This window comes from Vigna radiata, chromosome 5 (assembly GCF_000741045.1).
Source record: "Vigna radiata var. radiata cultivar VC1973A chromosome 5, Vradiata_ver6, whole genome shotgun sequence".
NCBI classification, from domain to species: Eukaryota; Viridiplantae; Streptophyta; class Magnoliopsida; order Fabales; family Fabaceae; genus Vigna; species Vigna radiata.
In genome coordinates, this window is record NC_028355.1 from 24,155,397 (window position 1) to 24,183,087 (window position 27,691).

Below are 27,691 nucleotides of genomic sequence, written 5' to 3' on the forward strand. Positions count from 1 at the left end.
TAATTTAAATCACTGTAATTGAAAAAAAGAAATACGACATTAGACACCTAGTAAGATGATAAAATGAGATAAAGAAAATACATATTACAATGTGATAAAAGATGGTATACATTAATTTTAGAAAATAAAATGAGTGTTTAAATATTATTGTTTAGGAGAAATTATTTAATATCTTTTATCAATTTTTGAAATCTATCTCCCCAAGAATCATACACCTTCACCTGGGTGCCTCACATAAAACCTTGAATATATCAAGTTGTGTCTGGAAGTGGAATATCACTTCAACATGTGGAAATGGTATAAATAAAACAATATTTACTTTAATTGCATGAATAGTCAGGATGGCCGAGTGGTCTAAGGCACCAGACTCAAGTTCTGGTCCTCTAACGAGGGCGTGGGTTCAAATCCCACTTCTGACATTGTTCTTTTATTTTTTCCTTTCAAGATACTTACTTTTTTTTTTTTTTCAAGAAGACAAGACATGAGATATTTTATTTGTGTTTCTTTCATTAAACCCTACTGTTCTGTTCTAGCAAAAGCGGTTACCCCAACATGGACGAGGAGGAACGTGACGAAGGAAGTTCTGTCCCGGGGGTTGTTGCCGCCGGCCAAACCCCAGACCAACTCGTCTCCAGGGCCATAGCCCCCGTCAAGAAGGAATTCCTCCGGCCCCCTCCGGTTCGGTCTGCCGCTCCAGACGACGACGTTTCCATTCCCAACGAAAATAAGACCTCTGTTCTGGCCAAGGAGAAGAAGTCTAAGCGCCAACTCAAACGCGAACGTCGTCAGGTACGCCAACTTCTCATTTGCCTGCCTCCGCAAATGAAATCTCTTTCCGCATTTCAAATTGCTGTGAACTTCGGTTTCTTTTGAATGTTGCAGGGACAAAAGTCGGCACGAAACCTATGTCCAGAAATTGCGAGGACGGGGGATGTTAGTTCGTGTCCGTATAAAGACAAATGTCGTTTCAGCCATGATTTGGAAGGCTTCAAGGCGCAGGTAGGTGCTTCTTCATTGTTTGATTCTGGCACTGGTTTGTTTAGGAGCTGATTCCGTCATGTAATTCCTAGTTATTATCAAATGCAGAAACCGTCTGATCTAGAAGGACAATGCCCGTTCGTTAAATCTGGAGTTTCTTGCCCTTATGGCTTAGCGTGTAGATTTTCGAGTACGCATGAAGGTGGTGTGCCTTCTGGCGTTCGAAATGGTCCGAAGAATAGTTCCGAGGTGAATGGATTGAGCAAGGAGGTTCAAAAGCTTTTGTGGAAAAATAAGATGACCTTCTCGAAGGCAGATGCCAAACTCAAAAGTGTCGGCCTCTTGGTATTTTATTTATTCTCTCCTTTTCGTTGTGTTTCATCCATGTTTTGTTCTCCATCACTTTGGAAAAGGCCATCAAAGATCGCTGTTTTACCTGTTGTTGGGGAATAAATTATATTCTAAATAAGGATAAGTGTCGTTCTTGTCATTTTTGTTACATTGTTGGCTTTCAAGCAAGTTACTCTATTGAGATGTATTTTTGTGGCACTTGAAGTTTTCTATCTTGAATTTTCAGAGGTTAAAATGGGTGGATGCTGATGTTCAATTTCCATGTAATTTTTGATTATCACGCTGCTATTTTTTATTCCCTAAGTGTAAACAGTAACGACCTTAAATTCTAGGTTTAAAATGCCATTGTTAGTTTTCCCCTTTGGTCGTGGTCCATCCCTAAATGTGGCTTTGATTTGATGTACATCTAACTTCCTATTCATTTTCAGTTATTTCTGTTTCATGTTGATCAAACTGTCTGTATTTTGAAAAATGTTGTAGGGATCGTCTAAGTCAATAAGGAATGACTTGGAAAATAAAGAGGGAGTTGGCACTGGTTCAAATAAGTGTGATCATTCTGATGACAGCGGCTCTTGTGTTGTAACGTCCGACTCAGGTTCTAAGTTGGACTGCCCTGCTGAAGTTATGAAAGATGATGACAATGACATATATGGAAAATCTGAATCTGATGAACTTTGTCCCCTGAAGCGAAGAAAAACTGAAGAAAACTGTGGTCCTGATGAGGCACAAAATGAAGAGAATCGTGGTCCTAAGGAATCAAAAAATGAAGGTCCTAGTTCACTTGTAGTTGTTGCAGTTGATGATTGATATAACTTGTGAGATATTTCTTTTGCTTTATGTCCAGTTTGTGTAACTTGACTTCATATCTCCGAAATAGGTGTTACTGAGAAAATTGTTGAAAGGAGATGCACGGAATCTGAAGCTGATGCTATAGTCCCGGAAACTGATCTAAGCCTGAAGCATCACTCGCGTGAAAAGAAGCTTATTGATTTCAGGGGGAAGTTGTATCTTGCACCCTTAACTACTGTTGGCAATCTCCCTTTCCGGAGAGTTTGCAAAGAATTAGGTGCTGATGTGACCTGTGGTGAAATGGCAATGTGCACGAATCTTTTGCAGGTAACTATGTGGATTTTTTTCTGGTTGGTTTAAATCATTTTGCTTTCTTTCATGTTTAGTATAATGTATACCTTCTGTCTGGAGTTTGTTCCCTGGCATATTTGCTACTGTGAAAATTTTACTAAGTGCTTGATCTAACTTGGGTAATGTGATATGGGTTTTAGACACCTCCCGAAAAGTTTGGTTTCACTGTCTTTTCTTTCCAAAATTTAATTTATCAAGTTGATTATATCCTCTATAGACAGATAACACTGAAGGGATGCTTTTCAATGTAAACTGCTTAATTTTGGAAGCAATAATTCAATTATATGTTTGCCCAAAATTCTGTTTTGATGATATAAAGTCAATAACATAGAACTTGATACATTTTCTCTTATCCTTCATGTTCTATTCTGCATAACTCGTATTCTCTTTCCCAATCATCTGTTTTTTTTTTTCTCCGGCCAAGCTGTATTAACGTTCTATTTGTGGTGATTTTACTTTTGTTATAGGGTCAAGCGTCAGAATGGGCATTGCTAAGACGACATTCATCTGAAGATTTTTTTGGTGTACAAATCTGTGGGGCATATCCAGATACTGTGGCACGAACAGTTGAACTAATAGAGCAAGAATGCACTGTAGATTTTATTGACATAAATATGGGTTGCCCTATTGACATAGTTGTGAATAAGGGTGCTGGATCAGCTCTTTTAACAAAACCAACGCGGATGAAAAGTATCGTAGAAGTAGCTTCGGGTACAGTGGATAAGCCAATAACTATCAAGGTATTTGACATGCCATACTACACTGTTAAACACTAAGATTTTTCATTCTGTCTAGCATCTTAGTAGCTTCCTCTGTTTTGTGGCTCTGAATCTTTCTGAGCTTGGTCCTATCACCTATGCTTGAAAAAGAAAGTGTCTTATCACACTTCTTGAAACTCCTTAACGAGCTTTCTAAAAGTGTGCACAAACCCCTTATCTATTGAACTAGGTACGGACTGCTTATTTTGAAGGGAAGAACCGCATTGATTCTCTGATAGAAGACATTGGTTCTTGGGGAGCCAGCGCGGTGACAATACATGGTAGGTCACGTCAACAACGCTATAGCAAGCTTGCTGACTGGGACTATGTATACCAGTGTGCCAGGAAAGCCCCTACTACATTGCCAGTAGTGGGGAATGGAGACGTGTTTTCATTTGTAGACTGGAACAACCACAGAACTGAATGCCCGGAACTTGCTACGGACATGATTGCTCGTGGTGCACTTGTTAAAGTAAGTATACCTTGGTTCAACTGACCATTCTCTCATTTATTTTAGTTTGTCATTGAGTATTACATCTCTTGCCAGATGTTGCCAGATGTCTTCATTGGAAGCATTATGGGTGTCTGAACTGGACATTTTTTTTTAATCGTGTTAACTAATGGCTGTGTTATGCAGCCTTGGATATTTACGGAGATCAAGGAACAAAGACATTGGGACATCAGTTCTGGGGAGCGACTAAATATTCTCAAGGATTTTGTGAATTTTGGTCTGGAACACTGGGGTTCTGACACAAAAGGTATGCTTTCTGTTGTGATATAATTAAGATAGTTAGTACTGCAAAATAAAGAAAACGAAAACATATGTTGAGGGTTTTAAATTACTAGTACAAAGCATGAATAATCTCTACAACATAGGTTCTTCTCCTTTTGCCTTGCAAATGATGCAGCGATTGTTTTGGTGAAGGCTCCTTTTGGACTAGGAACATTTGCGCTTTGGAGTGTGTCATTTGAGACTGTCAAATTTGCTTGCATGAATGAATATACAGTGCATAGTCAAACTTTAACAGCAAGTATTATTGCTTATGCTTTGTTCCCCAATTGTGAAGTTTCAATTTTATTTTGTGCTGCAGGGGTTGAGACAACAAGGCGGTTCTTGTTGGAATGGCTTAGCTACACTTGCAGGTATATACCCGTTGGTCTTTTGGATGTAGTTCCACAACGGTTAAACTGGCGTCCACCTTCTTACTATGGGCGTGATGAGCTTGAGACACTAATGGCCTCAGACTCTGCTGCTGATTGGGTATGCAGTTCCCTTTCATTTCAAATTATTAATTCCAAGTCTTTCTCTTTAGGGAAATTGAGTTCATGGGGAGGTATTTTCTATTACGTGCTGCTTCAAACAGTAGAACATATTTTTTTTATTTTTTTTTTATGAAACATAGGATGTAGGCGGCAGGGAAATGTTTCTTGTGAAAGATGAAGATTGAGACTAGGAACACCACACTTGCTAATTATTTATTACAGTCTTACACTTTATCTAATGATTTCTAATTATATAATTTTTCAAGTTATCTTCAATTGTGCAAATAGGGGTAATAATTAATTAATGTTTTGGCTTGTCTAAAGGGGTTTATAGTTGAGGATGAGAATGTTGCGTTGGATGAGTGTGACATACTAGATAAGATTACGAATGATTGCATTGGAGATAAGATGGGGAAGCGTAGCACCTACTGACAAAAAAGTGGTAGAATCTCTCCTTAGGTGATTTTGGCATGTATAGAAACCTTCAAGCCAGGTCAATATTTTATATACATTAACTAATTAACTGATATGCTCGGCCGTTGCTCTGTATCACCTATGAAAGTTATGGAGAAAAAAGGGGTTTGACTAGACATGGAAAAAATACCAATAAGCCAGCAAATATGAAAACATTGTACTGTGGTAATAAATTTAATGCAGTACTTTGTTCTTTGAGCATATTTCTTATTAAAGCATATTATGTTAGCATAATATCTCAGTCCCTCGTGCTCTTCCATTTTTTTTTTCTTAATTTGCATGTTACTTTTCGTATATTTTTTCCCCATACATATTCTTTTCATATTTTTCCCTCTTATTTTACATTTTCACGCACAGATACGAATATCAGAGATGTTACTCGGCAAGGTTCCTGATGACTTTAGATTTGCACCAAAGCATAAATCAAACGCATATGATAGAGCTGAAAATGGTTAATTCTAGTGATTCTTATTTTGATGAGAACCATTTTCTTCTCAACTGCTGACTCATGAGGAGACATCTGGTGTGTATTTGATTATTTGATGTCTTTCCCTATTTCTTACTGCCCCGTGTTGGCTGGAAAAAGCTGAAGAGACATTAGGCAGCATTCTTATCTATTTGTTTCATTGGGGGAATTGTTCATCATTGACTTTGACTTTGATTTTGATTTTGATTTCGATTTCTCAACCCATATTCTATAGTTTCAGTCCTCTCTACAAAGAAGAGACTGAACATTTAATAAAATTTGACGTTTGTAGTGCAAGCATTAATTGTTTAGACTGGGGTCAATTTTGACTTTTGTGCTCGCAATACTCATTTATGTGGTGAGTAGGGTGGTTGGAGAGAATTACCCATGTTTAAATGTGTTTCAATTTATATGAACTTCTCGGTTCTTCCATTTCTAGGCTGGTAGTGAAAAAGTGAACCACACGTGTCATCGACCATTCCATTCGTGGTACCATGCTATTAGTGAAGTGTCCTTATAAGTCACAATACTTAATTTGACTACACTAATAGAACGACACGAATGAATTAAGGTTTTAATATGCTGACAAGCATTACAACATGGAAACAAAGGAAAATCAAAAGTTCTTATGCACGTGCTTTTTTTTTTTTTGCTTGAGGACAATTTGAAATAACTGTTATTATTTTGTTCTTTTGGATCGGCATTATGCATTTACACTTCTTTTTTTCTTTCTGTTTAGGTTAGAGATGGTTCTCTATTCTACGTAAAGACATTATTTCGTTACTTTTAATGTTCCACTAAAGCAACATCTTTTTTTTTGTATTTGGGATCAACCTCAGCTTTTGTAAAACGCGATTTTTTCTATGTTCTCGGATAGAGGTTATTCTCTTTCCTACTTTGAGATACTACCTCTATATGAAAAATGATCTTATTTACAACCTAGCAAGTCCTTGATATGCAATTTTTAAAAGTAATATAATTACTACAAATAATATAGTCTTTTTTTTTTTGTAATTACGAGGTAGAAGAAAAAAAGTAGGAAATATTAAGGGCTGTAAAAAGTTGCTAGGATGTTACTATTGAGATGTTTTCTCCTCTTACTCAGTCATTATTTCGTCATTTTTTTTATAAAAAATTTGGGATCATCACTTTTTAGTGTTTTGGATTGAGACTACTTTCTTGTACTCATTATTTCATTATTTTGATCTTGTTGTTTAGTAAGTCGTGTACGAACAAAGTTGGAAAAAAATGCGACATCCCGCCTGTGTCTATATTGAAGGAATACGGCGATGCCATTGGTAACAAAACCAATTGATGATCACTAGAAACTATTTTTAATATTATGACCTTGTAGTTATCCAACAAAGCACATTGTCAAATATTAAAACATAGTTTAATTATAACAACAAATCAAAAGTAACAACTGGTTTAAAGATGTATAAAAACATTATTAAAAATATCAAATAAGTTTCTCCTCTTAACCAGTGTTATATACTTAGATAGATATAGAAAATTAACAGTCCCTTAAATGTTTGAAACATTTATGTTTCATAGTTCATTCTATTTGAGTAATTTAAGGAACTACATTGACAAAAAAACATCATTTCAGAATTTAATCTGGTGTATCCCTCCAATTCTAAAAAAGGAGAGAGCTCCATATATGCATATATCTTAACACACTTGCAGACCAACAAAGGGTACTTATTAAGCAGGGGGTTTCGGGAATCAGATTACTGTGTATAATTATAGCTTCTAGTAGTAGTAGTAGTGTAGTGTGTGTGGTTTGGCATATTTATCTACACAACCCAACAACCAATACCCACTTAGCTTACCCTTACCCAACAAACATGAGACAACAGAACATAACAGAAGCATTACCATATCTCAGACACTAAGAATGTTATTCCCAGCCTCCTGGTTTCTAGCCCAAACCTCGTCCTCAATAGGTTTCAAACTGCCATTGAAAGCATCGTCCCAATCGAACTCATTGAGGGTGTTGGGTTTAAGTTCGTCTGGCTGAACAGGGTATTTCCCGGAGAAGCAAGCATAGCAGTAGTTAGGGGCATCATCCTCCAACAAAGTCTTCAACGTGTCCAAGGGAAGAAAAGCGAGGGAATCAGAACCAATGAACTTCCTTATTTCCTCCACATCCATCCTGTTGGAAATCAATTCTTCCTTACTGGGGGTGTCCACACCGTAGTAACATGACGCAACAATGGGTGGACACGCAATCCTCATGTGGACCTCCTTAGCACCCGCCTCCTTTATCAGCCTCACAATCTTGGAAGATGTGGTGCCCCTCACAATGGAATCATCCACCACCACAACCCTCTTCCCTTCAAGCACGCCACGCACCGGAGACAGCTTCAGCTTCACTCCAAAATCTCTTATTTTCTGCGAGGGCTCGATGAAAGTCCTCCCCACATAGTGCGACCTTATCAACCCCTGCTGAAAGGGAACCCCAGCTTTTGCAGCGTAGCCAAGCGCAGCCACCACCCCAGAATCGGGAACCGCAATCACAACGTCGCACTCAACGGGGCTCTCAGTGGCCAGTATTTCCCCGAATTTTCTCCTGGACTCGTACACAGACCTCCCGAAGACAACAGAGTTGGGAAGTGCGAAGTATATGTGCTCGAAGATGCATTGCTTTGGCTCCTGATGAGTCACGAGGCAGAGGGATTGGATTCCAGTGTGGTCCACCACCACAACCTCACCCGGGTTCACCTCTCTCTCATACGTCGCGTCGATCAAATCCAGCGCGCATGTCTCCGAGGCGAAAACCACAGCGCCGTTCTTTCTCCTTCCCATCACCAAAGGCCGGAACCCGAAGGGGTCCCTCACGGCCACCAGCTTGTCCTCCGTGAGGAACACCAGGGAGTACGCCCCCTTCAGATTCTCGCAGGCATCCACGACTCTGAGTAGGAAAGGTCTGTGTTTGGAGGTGGCGATCAGGTGGAGCACGACCTCGGTGTCGGAGGTCGTGTTGAAGATGGACCCGTTGTCTTCCAGTTTGGCGCGTAGGGAGCGGTAGTTCACGAAGTTTCCATTGTGCGCGACGGCGACGGAGCCGAAGCGGTAGCCGGCGACGAAGGGTTGGACGTTCACGAGCTTGGAGTGGCCAGCGGTGGAGTAGCGGACGTGGCCAATGGCGCAGGAACCGGGCAGCTCAGAGAGCTTAGCCTCATTGAAGACGTCAGAAACGAGGCCAACACCGTTGACTGAGTGGAAGAGGTTGTCGTGGACGGCGACGATGCCGGCGCCTTCCTGGCCACGGTGCTGGAGGGCGTGGAGGGCGAGGGAGCAGAGACGGGAGGCTTCTGGGTCGCCGTAGATGCCCACAACGCCGCACTCTTCGCGGGGCTTTTCGTCATCATTGACAGAGGCGAAAGTGTTTGTGGTTTTGGTGCATGGAAGAGGCAGAGTATAGCGGGGATTGTGGGTGGAATGAGATAGAAGGGTTTGAAAGGAGTTTGTATTGTTGAGAAAAAAAGTGTTACTGTTGACGCTGAAGCTTTGAGTGTTGAAAAAAGGGAAAGAAGATGTTTTGGAGTGTGAAGAGGAGCACAGGGTGGAGAGATTAGACGCGGCCATGATAAGAAGAAAAACACAAGAACACGATATGAAGTAGAAGCTAGAAAAAGGATATTGATATTTAAACACAAACACTTTCTTTTGCCTTTTCTTACTTGTTTACAGGGAGGGACCCATCAAACACCTCTTTTTCACCCTTTCTCCGCTTCCAATATTCCCCACCTTCTTTTTTTTATTCTAGTCATTCTATTTTTTATTTTATTTTTCTCTTTCGATAATATCCTTCTCGAAAAATATTTTTTTAATCACTTTTTCATAACATGTAATTTGTTATCATTTTGTTTTAAATATATCAACTAATAAAATAATGATCTATATAATTTATTATTAAAAAATTTATTAAAAAGTCGTTAACCTATAAAGATAACTTTGTTGGAGTGAGTCTAACTTATTTATTTATTTATTTATCTTTTCATTATTTAAGTCAATGGTGTAATTGTAAATAAATTCTCGAGACGCGCTATGACATATAAAATATGAAGATAATTCAGGTGGGGTGATATAGTTTATATAAATATTCATGTTATTGAGATAACAATAATGATAGAGTTTTGTCACAGGCAACAATTATTGATCCAATTAAGATAAGAATTAAAAACTAGATTTATATATTTTTCGGATATGAAGTAAAGGTTAACTGTGTTTGATCGATTTGATTGTCTTAATTCGATGTAAAAGTCAATTTAATATTGATATGGTGTAAAAAATTTAAAATTACTTTTTTTTTTTAATTTATGTGATACTGGGACACTGACGGTGGAGAGTGATTGTCGATGTAAGAGATACAGATAAGGAGCGGCTTCTGGGAGGTTTTCAATAAAAAGGACACATAGACGAATCCAACATACACCAGAATGATAGGGATCTAGAGACTGTATAGGTATGAGACTATACATTTAAAAAGATAGCTTAAAGGAATTGATTTGACTACTTATATAAACAAAAATGCATCTGCTTTTTCGGTAGTCTAACCCACAATAACTTCATGAACATGCTTAACCTCGAGTAATATAGTATGTGTGACCTTATTTATAACTACTAAATTTCAAACTCTTATTTATAAATTTAATCATAAATTTTTAATTAATATCTATTAATTACACTTAATTACATATATTTATATTTTATTTTTAAATTGGTTAACATTAAAGTTAATCTGGTTTAAATCATAACTAATTATATATATTGATGATTCACTAAATAATTCAAAATATGATTGACTGGTCAATACAATACAATATCATCACCTTTTAAACGTATTTGAAGAAATAAATTAGTTTTTTAATACAATATTTTTTTAAAATCATAGTTTAGATGAAATAGGAAACCCAAAATTGTAATTGATCGTTTTATTTATTTTTATTATTTTACCATCAGATGTCCTTTTCATGTTCTACTTCTTCGTGTACCCACGTATGTCTAAGTAGGATAACTCCTCAATGTTCTCATTAAGCACTTCTTGTCTTTTGGATAATCCAATGTCTACAACACGTCAGAGTTGATGATCGGTGGATTTTCAATTTTTATTTCCCTGTCGTTATTTCATTAAATCACTACATCTTTAGATTAACTTGATTTTTTCAATTTTTAAAAAGTCGTACTTCTCATACTCTCTCCCCCTCTTTTCACTTATGCTATTCATAAGATCAAATTATCTAATTAATTAAAATAGAAATCATAAGGTTCTCTTATAAGTTACCTAAACATAGTTTCTTTTTCTTTTTGACCTTTTCTATTTCATTTTGTTCTTAATCTATCTCATCGTGTTCTTTATTTTCTTTCATTTTATTGTGCTCTTTATATTCTTTCACTCTAAAATTCATAGTCCTTTATTATGTGAGAGTTTAAGTTTTATGGTAATTAAGATGCTTGATGCTTAGGATTTAAAGTTTTATATATAACTATCATTGATATGTTCTTTTATTTTTATAACAATAGTCAGATCATTACATTCTTAATTTCAATAAACTCATAAACTTAATTTTATAAAAGTTATTTCGTTTAGTTTACGTTAAATTAAAGGATAATGATATTTTGACAATATTTTTTTATAATATTTTAAAATCATTTACGTGGTATTATGTTATTAGTTCAGAATTACTCTACAATCAATGATAACAATAATAATAATAATAAACATCAAAATGAATTAATCATATAATGATACGTAGACGATGTTAAAATATTGTCAAAAAAATATTGTTAAAGTATCATTATCCTAAATTAAAATATATACAAGTTAATTAATTAATAAAATATACTCGATGTTTTATTTACTTTTCTAAATACATATAAATAACTATACGAATAAAACTTTATCTTTTTAATGGCTTTCTCGCCTTATTTAATTTTATTTTCTTATAACATCATTGATCATATGTCTTTTTCATTCCATTTATTTTACCTTTCCTTTCTACCTCTTCCTTACGCAGCAACGCAATAAGTATTTTATTATTATATAATAACTTGTCAGAATCAAAGCAATGCAATTCGGTGGATTTCCAATTTTAATTTGTTCGTTGTCATTTAATTAAAATATTACATCATTGAGTTATTTTAGTTATAGTGTAGTTTAAGTCGAAGTTTAATTTTAATATCATGTCTGCTCGCATAATATAACATATACTACATGATGGGATAACAACAAACTAAACCATAAGATAGATTATTTCATATTTAAATAAACTCAAGAACATATTATTATTATTATCAAATAAATCAAGATCATATGAATAAACTAGAAGATGCTATTATTATTAGTCATCAGCTAGATTTATTATAATAGCGAAAAATACTTTTTATTTATATAATAAGAAATATATAGTTGAGACTTTGAAATTAAAAAAAAAAATTCTTAATAAGCAGATTTATGTTTAACATAAGATGAAAGCTAAACTCTCTCTCTCTCTCTCTCTCTCTCTCTATATATATATATATATATATATATATATATATATATATATATATATATATATATATATATATATATATGAATTAAACACTCTGAATTATTTTATTAATTAAATGATAAAGTAAAATTACTTGGTAAATTTAGATTTGTTGGTAGAAACTTAGTATTATTTGATTTCCGAATTTAGGATAGGAAGAGATGTTTTGTCTGTCTCAAAATAAAATGTAAAACGCTAACATTGGGAATCTTTGTCACTGAAACTGACCGTTGACCGCGTATTCGAATCTGAATGAGATTAGATTCTTGTTTTGTTGACGAAGATGAACGTACGGGATTTCTTTGTGAAAAAAAGGAAAGTTATATTTGAGTTGTCTTTTGATAGCAAATTTTCTGAAAGTAAATAATATCTTAAATGTGATATGATATTCCATAATTCTTAAAGCTGAATTTGTGGGAGTAAATATGCAATCCATACACGACAAGTTTGTATTATCTAACGTGGAATAAGAACCTACCTTCAACTCTATCACAACTTGATTTTGATAATTTCCGAACCAAGCACATGCATTAAAAGCAGAAGAATTGTAGAGGTGAAATTAAATAAAAAAATTAATCTATATTCTGTATTGATTTTGGAGTAATTATTTAAGAATTTAATTAAATTATATTAATAGTATAATGATGTTATATTAAGAAGCATAATTATAGATGATACAAGTGAATCTGTGAGGATAATAAGAATGTTGTGACAAAGATGTTTTGGTATATAGCCCTCCAATGTCCCGTGGCCAAGAGAAATGGGTAACAAACATATGGACCATAAAGGATAGGCTTGAACGACACCCACTTCCCATTTTCATAGTTTCTGTCACCATTTTCTATTTGTATCTTTACAAATATGGAAGCCCATTATTTTTTTTTTATTTTTATATAATTATAAAAAACTATTTCCAGACATGTTTTATTCTCACATCCTATTGATTCTACACGATTTAATTTTGCATCGAGGAAATGAGTAAGGAACATTCCCATGACAACAAGTCAAGTTATTCTTTAATTTCTCTCAACTTCAATTCTTTATTTTTTTTATTTTAATTGATTCAGAATTTAGAAAGTATTTTCGGGAACGTGAGCATTTTAATTAAATATATTTTAAAACAGGCTTAGAAATAAAATTTCGATCGCTCGAATATATTTCTGGAAATATAAATTTGTAATTTGAAAAATAACCCATAAATTTCTAAAGATTTTCGGTTATTCATTGGCCGTTATATTTCACAAGTTTCGTTGAAACACGAAGGTTTGAGTTTTATTTGGGAATACATTTTCAAACTCTACCTTTTAGTATTATATTACACTATGTATTGTATGCAATTGATTGCATTATTAATATATGGAAGGTTTTAAGTAGAGCATTAAAGTTGACCTTCACTTTATTTTAATTAATTTAAAATAATTAGTAAATATTTGATATCAATAATGTGGTTACGAAGTTAAAACAACCATGGTGAATGCTGTGTCATGTGCTTATAAACCATAAGGCCCGTAAAGACCCAGTTTCAAACCTTAACATTCTTCATTTGGGAACAAGCAAGAGGACAACCTAGTCTAACAGGACCAAGAGGGAGCACTGTACTGAGATCCAATAACCCACAAAGTTCAACCAAGTCCATGTAAAAAGAAAGAAACCAAAATCACATGTACATGGATGTAGTTGACTGTAATTAGTTGAAGACACCTAAATTTGGATAGCAATAGCAAACATTATAAATTCCAGTTGCAGGAACAAGTAAAGCAAGAAAGAAGAATTTACACAGCAAATCCTCTTGTATACTGACATTCAGTTGGAGAAAACCCAAAAACCAAAATTTGGTCTAGATCACTTCGGTGTTGACAATGCAAGGTCTTTGTATTCAGATGATGTTGCACTTGAGAACACTAGAACAGCATGATTCAACCAAGCATTTTAGTTAAGTGTTTACGAGCACTGCACACAAGTAATCGATTTGATAACTGAATGAAGTTGAGCAATCTCACGGATATATATGTAAAGTATATGTGTGCATCTTTGACAAAAACCTGGCAGAAAGTGTGAGACTAACTATTTTTGTTCGACCAGAGTGCTTAAATCATCTCTTAGAGTATGATTATTTAAAGTGTAGCTGCTTGACATAGGTTCATTAAAACATACCTATCAAGATCGAAAGATCAGTCCACACCAAACAAGGCAGAGTGACTGTACTGATGCATTGGGGGCATCTATTCCACATAAATGACACCTTCTTCAGGATCTTCCCCATCCCATTCATCATCATCCTCATTTGTTGATGAATTTAACCGCTCCTTGTTTTGACTCCCAGAACTCTTCTCATTCTTTATTTTATCTAATATTGCAATCACCTGAAAATTACAGCGTTGTGGATGCATCAGATTAGCTAAAACTCAGACATCCAATATAAGAGTGGCCACTTACAATTTGCTGAGAAAAAAAGAATGACTTTAACACATGAAAGCACGAACTACGAAAGGATGCCTCATTGGTGAAACAAAAAATGTAGATTTAGGGTCCAAGGAACACCCCCGTCCCCCAAATCAAAAAATCCAAAATTCAAACATGATGTACCAGTTTATGCACACTTCAGATTGCTGTATAAACCATGCAAAGTAAAGCAGAATAAAAACAATCAGTAAGCACGCATACCCTGCTTCCTTTCTCAAAAGAATCATCCTCAATAAAGCGTATCTCAGGAGTTAAGCGCAACTTCATACGCTTCCCCAATTCACTGCGAACATATTTGGCCTTTGACTTCAAGCCGGCAATGGCTACTTCTCTCCCTCTTTCATCCCCAAAAACAGAGACAAAAACCTTAACCACCTACATATGATGTTTGGCGAGTAAGGAAAGCATTTAATAGCGGTTAAGGAATTGAAGAGAGAGGGACAGAGAAAGGAAAGATACCTGGAGATCACCGGAGACTTGGACATCGGTGACGGTGGTGAGGGAAGATAGGTAACGGTCGGCTCCTAAGGAAGTTTCGGGAAGAATAGCATACTGCAACACTTTGTCGGTGAGGAGCATATCAGAGAGCTCTCTCCTTATTTGCTTGGCCACCATTTGGACTCTTCTAGGATTGGCCATGCACCTTATTCTGGAACCAACCACCGCCTTCCCTGTCACAACTTGCATTGGGGTCACCCTCACCGTCACTGTACCTGCGCTTGCGCCGGGGAAGTGATGGCGCCAAGGATAAGGATTCGGACAGGGACATGATGCAACCACTGCGGGGTGAAACATTGCTATCACTGCACTGCTCTTTGAAGATTAGATGCAGAGAGGGAGCAACCAAAGAACACACCACAGGTTTTTTAAGCTCTCAACCCGGCCCAACATAAAGCCCAATCTAAAGGGTATTTCTGTATTAAAAAAATATGGATACAAGAAGAAAATTAAAGATGAAGATGAAGTGAAGAGATGTGACCGGTGAAGGGGTAAAATAGGAAATTAAAATGGGTATTCGAAGCGGGAGGTGCAGGAAGGAGCGGCCCATTTTCATTTCCTTACTCCATCAATGGGTATTCCGATTTCCCCACAGACACAGATCAATCAATTTTTAGATTTCATACTATTAAACTTAACTATTAGCAGTAACTAAGTGAATCTCAAACATCAAACGTTCCAAATTCAACGGCCATGACCTTCTACACCTAAAGGAATATAATAATTAGGAAGATGTATACGTTATGATAAAACAATAAATTGAATTAAAAGTGAGATTCACAANAGAATTGTTTAAGTAATGAAACCGTAAACACGGATCTAATCGAATTGAATGGGAAAATGAAGAGAGTGGATTACAGGAGAACAAGAGGGAGCTGCGGCTCCGAGGAAGCCGAAAAACGGTGCCGTTTCATCACCGCTGAAACCAGCCATGATCGTTGATAGATCTGCAACGACGTCGAATAGATCTGAGAACATGATGTCTTATTTTCGTTGGGAATGGAAACGTCGTCGTCTGGAGCTATGGCCCTGGAGACGAGTTGCTCTGGGGTTTGGCCGGCGGCGACAACCCCCGGGACAGAACTTCCTTCGTCACGTTCCTCCTCGTCCATGTTGGGGTAACCGCTTTTGCTTTTGCTAGAACAGAACAGTAGGGTTTAATGAAAGAAACACAAATAAAATATCTCATGTCTTGTCTTCTTGAAAGAAAAAAAAAAAAAAGTAAGTATCTTGAAAGGAAAAAATAAAAGATCAATGTCAGAAGTGGGATTTGAACCCACGCCCTCGTTAGAGGACCAGAACTTGAGTCTGGCGCCTTAGACCACTCGGCCATCCTGACTATTCATTCAGTTAAAGTAAATATTATTTTATTTATACTATTTCCCCATGTTGAAGTGATATTCCACTTCCAGACACAACTTGATATATTCAAGCTTTTATGTGAGGCACCCAGGTGAAGGTGTATGATTCTTGGGGAGATAGATTTCAAAAATTGATAAAAGATATTAAATAATTTCTCCTAAACAATAATATTTAAACACTCATTTTATTTTCTAAAATTAATGTATACCATCTTTTATCACATTGTAATATGTATTTTCTTTATCTCATTTTATCATCTTACTAGGTGTCTAATGTCGTATTTCTTTTTTTCAATTACAGTGATTTAAATTACAGTGAGATATCACGTGGGCGCATTTGATATGTTCCATTACTCATGTTTCCTCTGGCCCCATGTCACGTGCTCCTCTCTTCCCTTCCCTCCAACACTATCCTCTCACCTTATCGTCAAAATATCCATCTTTCATCTTTGAACTGACATAATCAGAGGTCACGTAACGAAATTAACGGTTGGTCTCGATTTCATCATTTTTGTATGTTATATTATGTTACTTGATAACTGATAACTTTTCATTATGATAGATGATTCGATAATGGTACGGCGAGAATCACCATCTCCGAACGCTTTAATTATTGAGTATCATTATTGTTGTTCTTACTTTCTTTCTGCCACGCACGTTCAACCATTATTTGATTCCTCCAACATTATATCTAACTTGATCATCGTTAGATGAAAAGGACATCATAAGAAAAAAAAAAGTATAATCGTAATGTAGGTAGTAGAAAATGTAAAGTTTTGAAGGAGGAAGATTGGGATATAAAGCATGAAAGCAACAGAAGAGATGGTGAAGAACAGCAGAAGAGACAAAGAATGAAAGATAGAATTAAGAGTGTGGTAACATATGCAAGAGACGAAGAAGTGGTCTTTCGAGGAAATAGGCAAGAACATGGGTGGGGCACTTTGGGACAAAATTCCAATACAGAAATTCGGAAGTGATCAGAAATATTCTTCCCAGCAGATCCAACAAAGCTACGAATATCCCAAAGTGCTTACAATCTGTAAAAACTAAAGATAGCAATGGTAACAGTTTCTTTTTGAATCATTCTAAAGTTGTATATGAATTGTAGTAAATACATATTTTTTGGTGGCTGAAAGGAGAAGAAAGAAAAGAGAATAGAAGCATTAATTGATGATGAAGATAGGACCATTAATTAAGGAAAAAGTCTCTTTAACAATTTTTTTTTGATAATTTTTTGACAACGAATACATGGCAGTCTATGATTGGTCCGTTATAAATATTTTTTTAAAGATAAATTCAAACATACTAATAAAATGATGACACGTGTCCTATTGTTAAAAAATTGTTAAAAAAGAGTTGTCAAAGTATCATTCTCCATTAATTAAGCATTGGCAACTGCAACTGGTCCTTCTCTGCAAAAGGATGGGAAGTTCCTTTCAAACTCTCTTTTCCTTTAATTAGTGCCAATCATCATTTCATTTCATTAATTGATAATTTCTTTCAAAGCCCCTCTCTTCCTTTTCTATATCAAAATACACCAAATTTTCTCCACCACTTAATGCAATTTAATTTCTTTTACTATTACTCCCAAACTTTACCAAGTTCCCAACACCAATTTTCTTAATGTGTATATATTTAATCTCCGCATTACCACATATTAAATTCTTAAATATTTAATTCTGTTCAATTCAAAGAAAAAATATCATTTTTCATAGTGGTACTGTATGATTCATTAATCAACTATAGTCCATAGTCCGAATAATCAATCATAAATTGAATAGTCAACGATAAACTAACAACTAATTATAAGTTCAGATAATCAACTAAATGGTCTGGACAGTCATTTAATATATAAAACAATCATTCATTAAACTAAACAGTTTAATCCTAACCAAAACAAATCAATCTATAACCGATTAAATTAAGATTAAAATATATTATTATTTACATTTGAACACTAATTAGGTCAATTTTAACTAAAAATTCACTACAAAATTTATAAATAAAAGTTTGAGATAAAAAAGTAGGTTATGTATTAATTATAACATTCATTATTATTTGTATAAGTTGTTCTCTCTTTTACATCGAAACTATCTAAACGACTTGGACACACAAACTACTTTTTACTTGATGACCGTAGATTACGTATTAAAAACACAACACCTAATCATATGTAAAACAATAATTATATTTGTCATAACAAGTGATTAAAATTTAAATAGTAAAATATGTAAAAATGGAAGGATGGTCTTATTAAAAATCTTATTCTATCAATTTCAATATAAGAATTATATTCTAATTATATATTATAATTTAATCTTACTTTTTATAGTTATATATATATATATATATATATATATATATATATATAATTTTTTATATCGTGTGCATTATTATTGAATAAGAATGCTTCTAAAAAAATTATCATATTGATTAGTTAGTCTATCTACCACAAATTCAATTTGAATTAGTCAGCTGAGTTAATTTTAATCTGTATCAAAATGTAAAATTCTTATAATCTAAGGTTTTAATTCACACTTTTTTACAAGTAACTATTCGTTGTTGATTTTTCTTTTTTACATGATGTCAATTTTTTTATGACGTTAAACTAAACTCACTTTGTATCAAATTAGTAATGCTGAGAAACTTTGAATGTATAAAAACATGGTATTTTGAAATGTGGAAATATAAATTAATTTCACTTTATTAATTTAATATATATTCTTATATTATAAATTTGAATATCTAGTATAGAGAGTGAAAGTCTCACCCACCTCATCTTCTCAATTAAGAGATTCTGAACAGAATCTTATCTGTATTCAGAATGTACATTTCACACTTATTGTCTAAACCTACTAAACAAAATTCTCTTAATCATCTCAAACTATTGACCTTTAATTATCTATATAACTCACTTTCTTATTCATGTCCATATTATTTATTATGCAATATGATTATAACAGAATTTATATAAGAAATATTTGTATATTACAAAATTTAACAATGTAAAAATAAATCATTTTGTGTATTACACAAATCAAGACAATTTTTATATTTATAACTAAGTAAAAGTTAACTTGTGAACACTCTTACTATTTGATTTATTACCAAGTTGGTTGCATCAATTTTTAAAAATATAAAATTATGAGGGTGAGATTAAAGAGAACAAAACACAATGAAGACAAGAAAAAAAGTGTAAATTAGATTGTGCAACTCATCTTCCAGCTGCATTTAGGATCTCTTTGTTCTCTATTTTTATTTTTAAGAAAATAAAAACAAAAGTGACAAAAAAAAAAATGAAACCAACGTCTCTTTCTTAATTTTAAAATAACAAAATTATGACAACTGTACGTCGTCTGTGTTATTCCATTCTTCCTCTCTCATTCCTATCTCCCAAAAAATTATTTTTTAAAAATCAATTTAACTGGTCAAATTTAAAAATTAGAAAACCAAAACACAATAGCATAAATCCTTAATATTTAATTTATCTGATTAAATATAATCAGATATGTAAAATTTTTCAAGTTTTCATTTCTATTTTTATTTTTCTAAACATAAATAATTTTGTATAGTATTATGTGATTTTCAAATAAAAGGTCAACGATTATATTTTTATGACACTATCTATACGTTAGTATGGGATTGATATCTTTAATTTTGTATAAAATCTATTGATCTATTCTAAAATTAATAGTATGAATAGAAATATTAATTTAAAATTTGGAAGAATTGATATACTTTTTTAAGAACTAAAATTAAAGTTTAATTTTTTTTTATAAAGACTAAGAATAATGAGTTTAATTTTAAGGTTATAAAAAACAATTTTTATAAAAGTTAAAATCATAACTTTGTCCATTTCACTTTAACTAAATTATATTCAAATTTTCAATCATTTTATATAATTATATAATTTTTGTTTTTACAGTAATTATTTACATTGATCATATATTAAAGTAAAAGATACATTCAGATATATATATATATATATATATATATATATATATATATATATTTTAATCTGCTCTCCATCCACTACAAAAATCAAGAATTTTAGCGGGGGTTATTTTTAACATTACCGGCGGTTTTAACCCCCGGAAAGTACTTTTCCGGCGGTTGAAAAAACCGTTGGGAAAACCTCCGTCACTAAGTAAGTACCGGCGGTTTTCTGTATGACCGCCGGAATTAGTGGGGGTTTTGCAGAAACCGCCGGTAATAGCGGGGGTTTTGCAGAAACCGCCGGTAATAGTAGGGGTTTTGCAAAAACCGCCGGTAATAGCGGGGGTTATGTAGAAACCGCCGGAAATTCCAGGGGTTTTATCAAAACCGCCGGTAATTCCAGAAGTCTAGAACTAGCTTAGGTTCTCTCAAAATCATCCCTATTAGTTAGCCTAATGTTAGTTCAGATTTTTACTTGAACTTCTTAAATTAGGTTATATCTCTTAGTGGTTACTATATGTAATCTTCTATTACTAAACTCTTTAAACATCATTATATTGCATGGCCATACGTCAAAGTAAAAGTTTCAGAAGCAAAAACAATGGTAATATACAAAGGAACAAGTTCTCCTTTCAATAAGGCTAACATTAAGATACTATATGAGGGAGACTGGTACGTTTCATTTCAACTAATAATATCATTACAAAGAGTATTTATTGCCAATCTCAGAAAGTCATGATTTTCATTAACCAAAAGTGATGTTACAATGTACCCAAACTTGCAGCCAGCTGTTGCAAATTTATCATTCTATCACCTCATTGTATTATCTGGCATGTCAAGATTATTATGGGGGTAGCAACAAGTCATTAATAGAATGTTTGTCATGAAAGGGTAAAATTTACCAGCTTTTCGGAATACTTGGGAGTAGATACTAGAGAAACAACTTTCATGTGACAAAAATCCACATCACAGCCAAACATATATATGTAAAGAGGAAAAGTAGAAAATTAATACACATTTACTAGACTTGAAACGTTAAAAAAAAACAGGCAATTTCATCTGAAACTTTAAAATACCTAAAAGTTCTCATTAAAGCCCGATAGTTTGTCATATGGCATCCACAATCTCCTCCCACTATAAAAAGCCCCAAATCAAGTAAAAAACGTAAAGTTTATCAATCAGCCTTTAGTAGTCAGTATGATCCTCGAAGTAAGCACATAAAAGTAAATATAACTGCTTGAAAAGGATTTAACGGAATCTGATGAAACTAGAACCATTGAACCTCTACTTCAGAGTTTTAGGAACCAAATCCAGCAGTTAATTTCAACTACACCAAGGTTCCATTTGGAACGACTTTCTTCGGCACTTATTGGATATGTACTTATCATGTAGGCACCTGTGTATAAAATGCTTCAATAATCCAAGAGGAGATTTGTTTAACTTGTTTTCATCAGAACTTATTTTGAAATAAGATAAAAATTGCTTAGGGACATATCAATGTAAACCATTTTCATAAGCTCTTCCATACACTTCAACTAGTACATATTCCATAAGATAAGTCCAACTAAGCATTAAATAAACTATTTCAAAGGGATCCTAAAACCCAAGCACAAACTCACATTCTATACTAGCATTCCATATCATGTTGGATTAAATAGCAAGATAAACTGATACTCAACTAATCACGGACCAAACAATACAACAATTGACACATGGAAGGATGAGATAAATCTGGCTTATCAGATAATGTGATCAAAATGATTACCCAATAAGAGAACAAAAGTTATCAATTACCTTGTGTATCTCACCATATTCTCTTGAACACCATGATAACTCAATACTACAGTAATTCCATTCAAAAACTCCTTAAAGTAAATTCAAACCAAATTAACAACTATCACTTACAAACAGAAAAATTAAAAGGAAAGATGTTCATTACATTTGTTCAATATAGATGTTTAATACATATATTCAATACAAATGTTCAATACTAAAAATATGACTCAAAGATATTCAATAACAATATCTAATTTTCTTCTTCTTCATTGTTTGGCACACTTCCTTGATCAGATCCCTACAATATAACATAATAGTTAGTAGATAATATATTTAAATGTAATTACTATTAATATGAATATTAAAATACTAGTTTTAAGATTTTTAGTTCGGTTTGGAATGGTTATATTTTCTCTGATTTTGATATCTAAACTTAAATTTGAAAATAAATATGGTTTTTGAATGAAATAGTTCTTAAATTTTTATCACTATTTTAATCTTTATTTTTAAAACATACTTCCTAGTTACTAATATATTGAAAATTCAATAAAACTCTTTTTATCTCTTAAAGTTATAAAGCTAATAAAACTTTTTTAATCTACAGTTCAATCATATTAAGACTTGTTAGAAAAATAATATATTTAAGAATCTACTTGCTTTATTTTAATTTGTTTTGCACCTAAAATATATTTCCATATTGCGTATTAGACTATTCTTAGAAAATAATATATATATTTTTATATGTATAAAAGTCTAAACTAAAATATAAGATCAACTATATCAAGGAAAACAAAGTGAAACATTTCAGAAAAAGATAGAGGGGAGAAGTACCGCTTACCCGTGCATCATCATGGGTCATCACATGCAGTGTGAATTCCAATCCACCACCAAACACTTGCTTCTGAAGTGACAGTAAGAATTGTAATATAATTAGTATAGTATAAAATAAACTAATTAAATATAATAATAATAAATTATTATATTAATGTAAAGTACATAATGCATTTATAGCATCGTACATAGTCCTTAACTTTATTGTCAAACTTTTATAGCATTAAAAGGTGAACTTATCACTTCCACTAGTTAGATGCATGATAACAAAGACAAGTAGTGCAGTAAAATGCATTAGCATAAAATATATGGTTATATATCATTAATGATGCATCATTTACCTCCAAATTTCCACCATGGACTCAAGGTTAACATGCTCATTCAGCCTGCAAATAAGACAAATGAACATCAACTCCAAGAAATATTGCAATTGAAATAACTTGATTAGAAATCAATTTAGTTTATCCAATCTAGAAGGTTATATGCCTCGTCATGTGGAGACTTGACAAAACATCAGGCAATTATCATGTGGAGACTGACCTTCCCATGGACTAGAATCCTTCCCGTAAGAGAGAAGAAACCTAGAAATCAGATAGTTAAATCATTACAAGTCTACAAGCTAAGAGATAAGCTAAGAATCCTTCTGGCATACTATATTTCATAATTTCTTTTTAAATATATTGATAATAAAGCTAAGAGATAATTTCCTATATATTATATTCATTCAGGTTCTCATGTACACAACTCAAAATAATAGAATAAGCACACACATATAATTACTTGCTGGAATATTTATGTAAATAAATGTTTACCTGCAGTGAATTAAGAATCCACTATATAGAGCAAGTTTTATTGTATGTCTGCATTGAAACAAAAAAGAGGTGCATATTCATACCCTTTCTTTGCTCCTCATCTCTATGCCAGATCCACCAACCCTAAAGGTGGAGAAAATAGAAGAAGCAATAGTGAGTGAACATGTGATGCTAAATCGCAATGGTGATTTTGACGTGCAGGGGAAACAGAGGACATGTGAGTGTAGGAAAAACAAAACGAAGGGAAGCAAACCAAAACTTTCAGCAGAGACTCTTTGCAGATAAATTTTTTCTTTCTCTTCCTTTCAGTGAGTGGATACAATGTTGTTGCAGTGGGTTTCCCAAACAACTAACAAAACCAAGATAAAACAATAACAGGATGTGTATTTCACCTGTAAGAATAATATCCTCATCTGGTTTTCACACTTATCCAAACCAGGCTGATTCTAGTTCAAAAATTTGCTCGTCTGGCACCAAAGCAATACTAAATGGTTCACATCTTGGTTTTCCTCATAGGATCCACACCTTCAAGCACCTAAATGTATCAAACAACCATTTTAGAAACACATCCGCATTCCAAACCATATTTTACAAAGTAATTAACTAGACCTAAATATGAATGCACAAACTCATCACATAAACTAATTGCCACAACACTTGTAAATTTTTAGCATAATGAAATTGACACCTCAAAACCTGAATTTGATTAGAACGATGGCCTCTAAAACTTTCTCTTTTCTGAAAAGCTTTAGCAGTAGCGACAAAAGACATAAACACCTTGGAATAGCCAAACTTGGAACCGAGCAGGAAACCCAAAAATTTGTCAAATGAAAATTTGTTCTCGGAATAACACGAAAAGAATAAGGACAAAGAAATAAACCCTATGTGATAGAAAAAAAAAGAAAACCCAAATAACGAAACATACCTCAATACTACTCTGAATCTTTCCAAAATGCAGAACTCTGAGTCTTCCACACATAACACGAAGCATACCATAAATCGTTTTGTGCCAATCGAAAGAAAGAAAAGAGGAATTAGGGTTTTCGAATTTTAGGAATTTAGGGATTAAGAATGAACGAATAAGATTACTTACCAGAGGAAACAACAACAAATGAACTCCAGAACAATGAACACTCACTGAGCGCGACAAGAACGAGCTTCATTTTGCACCTTGGCGCGCCTTCGAAGGTGCTGCCAACGAAGAACGAGAATGTCGTTGGAAACAGGTTTCTTCTCAAATCCCCAACCTCCTTCTCTGGTTTCCCTCCCAACCAGTTGGATAACCGGATAACGTCCTTCATGTTGGTCTCCACCTCGGTGGCCAGCCTGTCCAGATCTGCAAAGGGAGGATGATGCCGGGGAAGGGCACCAGAGGGAGAGGGAAGATAGGAAGCTCGACGACGTCAACGCAGTTGGGGAGTTTGTGTGATGCCTCTCGGAGAAGGAAGAGGAGCAGCGGAAAGTGGAATTAAGCTTCCGGCAGCGGTGGCGAAGAACGGCTAGATTGAGATGGTGCTTCTGGTGCAGCAAAATGAAAATTGTGGTTTGGGAGAAAATGAAGGCAACAAGGAAATGAAGATAGTGGTTTGGGGGAAATGTGGGCAGCGGGAAGGGACTAGGGTTTGGGAGAAAAACGCAAAAGGAATGAAGGCGCGGAAAAATTATTTTAAAAATAAAAATTTTAAATGTTAGGGGCGGTTTAAGTTTCAAACCGCCGGAAATTTTAGGGGTTTCAAAAACCGCCGGAAAATAACCTCCCCTAAAATATATTAATTTTGTAGTGATCGAAAGCATAAGTAAAAGTAACATGATTTTATATTAGTTCTGTTGGGAACGTGAACATATTCTTCCTTAATATGGAATCATAGTATGTGACGTCTATCTCGTGGTCTTATTTTAATGATGAATCAGATATCCGTACACACTTAAGTACATCACTTCTCTCACCACTCTTCTCCTCTTCTCTTACTTTTTAATCAACAATAATGATATTTAAAAATTTTTTATAATATTTTATTGATGTATTTAAATTTATATTTAAAAATTATTTAAAACGGATTAATATTATAAAATCTTACTTATAAAAAAATTATTAAAAAATATTGTTAAATTTTTTTTTTCTTTCATTGAACAAAATAACAAAACACATCTTTATTTTTTTCTATCTTCTTTACTTTCGTCTATTTTCACATTTATTCTAAACAGTTTTTTAAAAAACAGTATACATTCATCTAAGTAGCTATCATTTTTATAATAATTTATAACCTTTTTTAAATAAAAGTAAAGAAATATGAGAAAAAAATTATAAAAATAAGAAATTTTAAAAAATTACAAAAATAGGTAAATTGTGGTGTTTTAACACGATTTTAAATAAAAAAGTGACATATCCTTTGGATAAAAAAGTCACATATCCTTTAGATAACTTTTATTTTGGTATCTAATCAATTTGGAATCACTTATAACCAAACTATCCTAAATTCAGGTACAACACATTATATCTAAATGAATGAAATTTGAAGACTTAAGTGGAGCATGCGAATAACTCAATGGAACATGTGAAGACTTAAGTTGTCTTTAAAGAACTTTCATAAAATGTCATAGAAAAGTCGTTAAAAGTGTGACCACTTTCGAGTTAACCACATGTTAAACTGCACAAAAATAAAAACCGATTAAAAGGTGTAGAATTTTTTATTTAAAATAGTGAGAATTGTATGATTTCTTTATTTAAAATCAAGTAGAACTCATTACTTGATTGTTCTCGTGATTTAAAAAAAAAAATGCGTATTTGTATAATTTTTGTATAAGATTTGTCTATTTTTGTAAGAAAAACAACCAATTTTACACACTTATTTGTAAAACTTCTTTTTGTTCTTTATGAGCGAGGAAATAAAACCTTTTTTAGTTACCTTTATGAATGATTCCTTTTTTAATGTTGATACAATATGAAGTACATATATTTATCTGTTTTTATGCAGGTATAAAAATCTAAAAAATTGTTAAAAAATAATTTTTTTCTTTTTTTTTCACACAGGGAGAGAGAGAAACAGAGAGAGGTATCCGTGACATCAAACTTCCTAGATTCCATTGAAAAAAAAAACTAAATTCTCTCACAGGGCATACAGTATAGAACCTCTGGGAGGAAAATCTGATGAACAGCAAACCCTTTATACAATTTTCACCCGTAGAAATTCTTCACGGAGACAAAAGTTAGAGTCTGATGATGAAGATCTAAAAGCCGAAATGGGGCTGGCTGTTAAAAAGCAGAAGAAAAAAAAGAATGGGACAAAAGGTGAGAAAGAGAACGCATAGACGGTGAAGAGAGAAGGATGGGTGTTAAAAAAGAGAAGCAAGAAAAGCTTCTTCTGGACCACCTTCGATCTTTCTTCTTGAAGCAATGGATCATCATCGTAGTGTGGATGTTAGAGAGCGGAAAACAACTTCTTGGCAGGGAATAGTGAGTCCCATATCGTGATCGAAGCCAAACTCTTCCTCAGCTTGTCGAAGGAGGGACTGAAACTGAGGATGAGTCAAAAAGGAGATGGGAACAATGTATCTACTTCTGTTTTCTCCGACGTAGACAGCGAAATGGCCTTTGGGGACATCGAGAGGAAGAGCATCATCGTTATTGTCGTAGTCGTTCTTCTTTCCCAAGCTGGAACATCTTTTGAGGATTTGCTTGAGGACTGTGGTTTGAGAAGTCTTGTTTGATTTTCTGATGGCCATGTTGGAGAGAGAGAGAGAGAATTGGAAGTTGATGATTAGTGAAGAAGGTGAAGAGGTGTATTTATGAAGAGAAAGAGAGGGTAGTTATTCATGTGGAGGACACGGGTGTTTTGGGTTATGTGTTTTTCTGTAAGGACATGGTGGGAACCAAATCACTGTCCTTCACTGTTCTATGTTGCTCCTCCCAATGCCAACGTTGACATGGACCCTATCTCTACCTCCCTTACTTTATAACATATCTTAATTTCATAATATTTTTTTTTGATAATATTTTTTATAACAGAATATATGTCATTATTTTATTAATTTATTTAAATTTATA

General features: G+C 33.8%; 4 protein-coding genes, 1 long non-coding RNA gene and 2 other non-coding genes across 15 annotated transcripts; 2 read left to right on the top strand and 5 right to left on the bottom strand.

Moving 5' to 3' along the window:
* The first annotated feature begins 335 nt into the window (after positions 1-335).
* On the top strand, positions 336-419 carry TRNAL-CAA. The gene has a single exon. It is a non-coding gene; the product is annotated as a tRNA-Leu (tRNA).
* Positions 420-456: 37 nt separating this feature from the next.
* On the top strand, positions 457-5,727 carry LOC106762712 (tRNA-dihydrouridine(47) synthase [NAD(P)(+)]-like). The gene is made up of 10 exons (XM_014646751.2): positions 457-789; positions 883-999; positions 1,087-1,323; positions 1,810-2,098; positions 2,207-2,445; positions 2,937-3,209; positions 3,418-3,699; positions 3,865-3,985; positions 4,319-4,488; positions 5,322-5,727. Exons 1-10 carry the CDS (start codon positions 553-555, stop codon positions 5,418-5,420), a joined length of 2,064 nt encoding a protein of 687 aa, XP_014502237.1. The 5' UTR covers positions 457-552; the 3' UTR covers positions 5,421-5,727.
* Positions 5,728-6,954: 1,227 nt separating this feature from the next.
* Positions 6,955-9,123, bottom strand: LOC106762488 (amidophosphoribosyltransferase, chloroplastic). The gene has a single exon (XM_014646433.2). The coding sequence runs from the start codon at positions 9,019-9,021 to the stop codon at positions 7,315-7,317; it is 1,707 nt and encodes a 568-aa protein (XP_014501919.1). The 5' UTR covers positions 9,022-9,123; the 3' UTR covers positions 6,955-7,314.
* Positions 9,124-13,541: 4,418 nt separating this feature from the next.
* Positions 13,542-16,053, bottom strand: LOC106762796 (probable ribosome-binding factor A, chloroplastic). Of its 5 annotated transcripts, none has more exons than XR_002667935.1 (5): positions 15,789-16,053; positions 14,892-15,637; positions 14,634-14,807; positions 14,124-14,332; positions 13,542-13,870 (listed from the first exon to the last, which is right to left on the bottom strand). XR_002667935.1 is itself a non-coding variant. In XM_022781088.1 (4 exons), exons 2-4 carry the CDS (start codon positions 15,225-15,227, stop codon positions 14,192-14,194), a joined length of 651 nt encoding a protein of 216 aa, XP_022636809.1. In that variant the 5' UTR covers positions 15,228-15,637; positions 15,789-16,053; the 3' UTR covers positions 13,542-14,191. The 5 variants fall into 5 exon arrangements, 1 of the variants encoding a protein (XP_022636809.1); XR_002667934.1 differs by having other exon boundaries at positions 13,542-14,011; XR_002667933.1 differs by having other exon boundaries at positions 13,542-13,919; positions 14,892-15,346; positions 15,789-16,052.
* A 132-nt stretch (positions 16,054-16,185) lies between these two features.
* TRNAL-CAA lies at positions 16,186-16,269 on the bottom strand. The gene has a single exon. It is a non-coding gene; the product is annotated as a tRNA-Leu (tRNA).
* A 5,719-nt stretch (positions 16,270-21,988) lies between these two features.
* LOC106761332 lies at positions 21,989-25,424 on the bottom strand. Of its 5 annotated transcripts, none has more exons than XR_002667936.1 (9): positions 24,740-25,424; positions 24,572-24,614; positions 24,343-24,438; positions 24,039-24,181; positions 23,647-23,769; positions 23,375-23,415; positions 23,176-23,220; positions 22,842-22,904; positions 21,989-22,301 (listed from the first exon to the last, which is right to left on the bottom strand). It is a non-coding gene; the product is annotated as an uncharacterized LOC106761332 (long non-coding RNA). The 5 variants fall into 5 exon arrangements; XR_001375679.2 differs by having other exon boundaries at positions 24,335-24,438; XR_001375678.2 differs by lacking the exon at positions 24,343-24,438 and having other exon boundaries at positions 24,740-25,422.
* Positions 25,425-26,706: 1,282 nt separating this feature from the next.
* LOC106761365 (auxin-responsive protein SAUR50) lies at positions 26,707-27,480 on the bottom strand. The gene is made up of 2 exons (XM_022781090.1): positions 27,018-27,480; positions 26,707-26,896 (listed from the first exon to the last, which is right to left on the bottom strand). The coding sequence occupies exon 1, from the start codon at positions 27,367-27,369 to the stop codon at positions 27,049-27,051; it is 321 nt and encodes a 106-aa protein (XP_022636811.1). The 5' UTR covers positions 27,370-27,480; the 3' UTR covers positions 26,707-26,896; positions 27,018-27,048.
* Positions 27,481-27,691: the final 211 nt, after the last annotated feature.

Bases quoted from the DNA above. Each gene is read 5' to 3' on its own strand.
- LOC106762712 (XM_014646751.2), top strand. From the start codon at position 553: ATGGACGAGGAGGAACGTGACGAAGGAAGTTCTGTCCCGGGGGTTGTT. The intron at 790-882 runs GTACGCCAACTT...TGAATGTTGCAG, and splicing joins TCAAACGCGAACGTCGTCAG to GGACAAAAGTCGGCACGAAA. The intron at 3,700-3,864 runs GTAAGTATACCT...TGTGTTATGCAG, and splicing joins CTCGTGGTGCACTTGTTAAA to CCTTGGATATTTACGGAGAT.
- LOC106761365 (XM_022781090.1), bottom strand. From the start codon at position 27,369: ATGGCCATCAGAAAATCAAACAAGACTTCTCAAACCACAGTCCTCAAG.
- LOC106762796 (XM_022781088.1), bottom strand. From the start codon at position 15,227: ATGTTTCACCCCGCAGTGGTTGCATCATGTCCCTGTCCGAATCCTTAT. The intron at 14,808-14,891 runs GTATCTTTCCTT...CATCATATGTAG, and splicing joins AAGTCTCCGGTGATCTCCAG to GTGGTTAAGGTTTTTGTCTC. The intron at 14,333-14,633 runs GTATGCGTGCTT...TGTAATTTTCAG, and splicing joins CTTTTGAGAAAGGAAGCAGG to GTGATTGCAATATTAGATAA.
- LOC106762488 (XM_014646433.2), bottom strand. From the start codon at position 9,021: ATGGCCGCGTCTAATCTCTCCACCCTGTGCTCCTCTTCACACTCCAAA.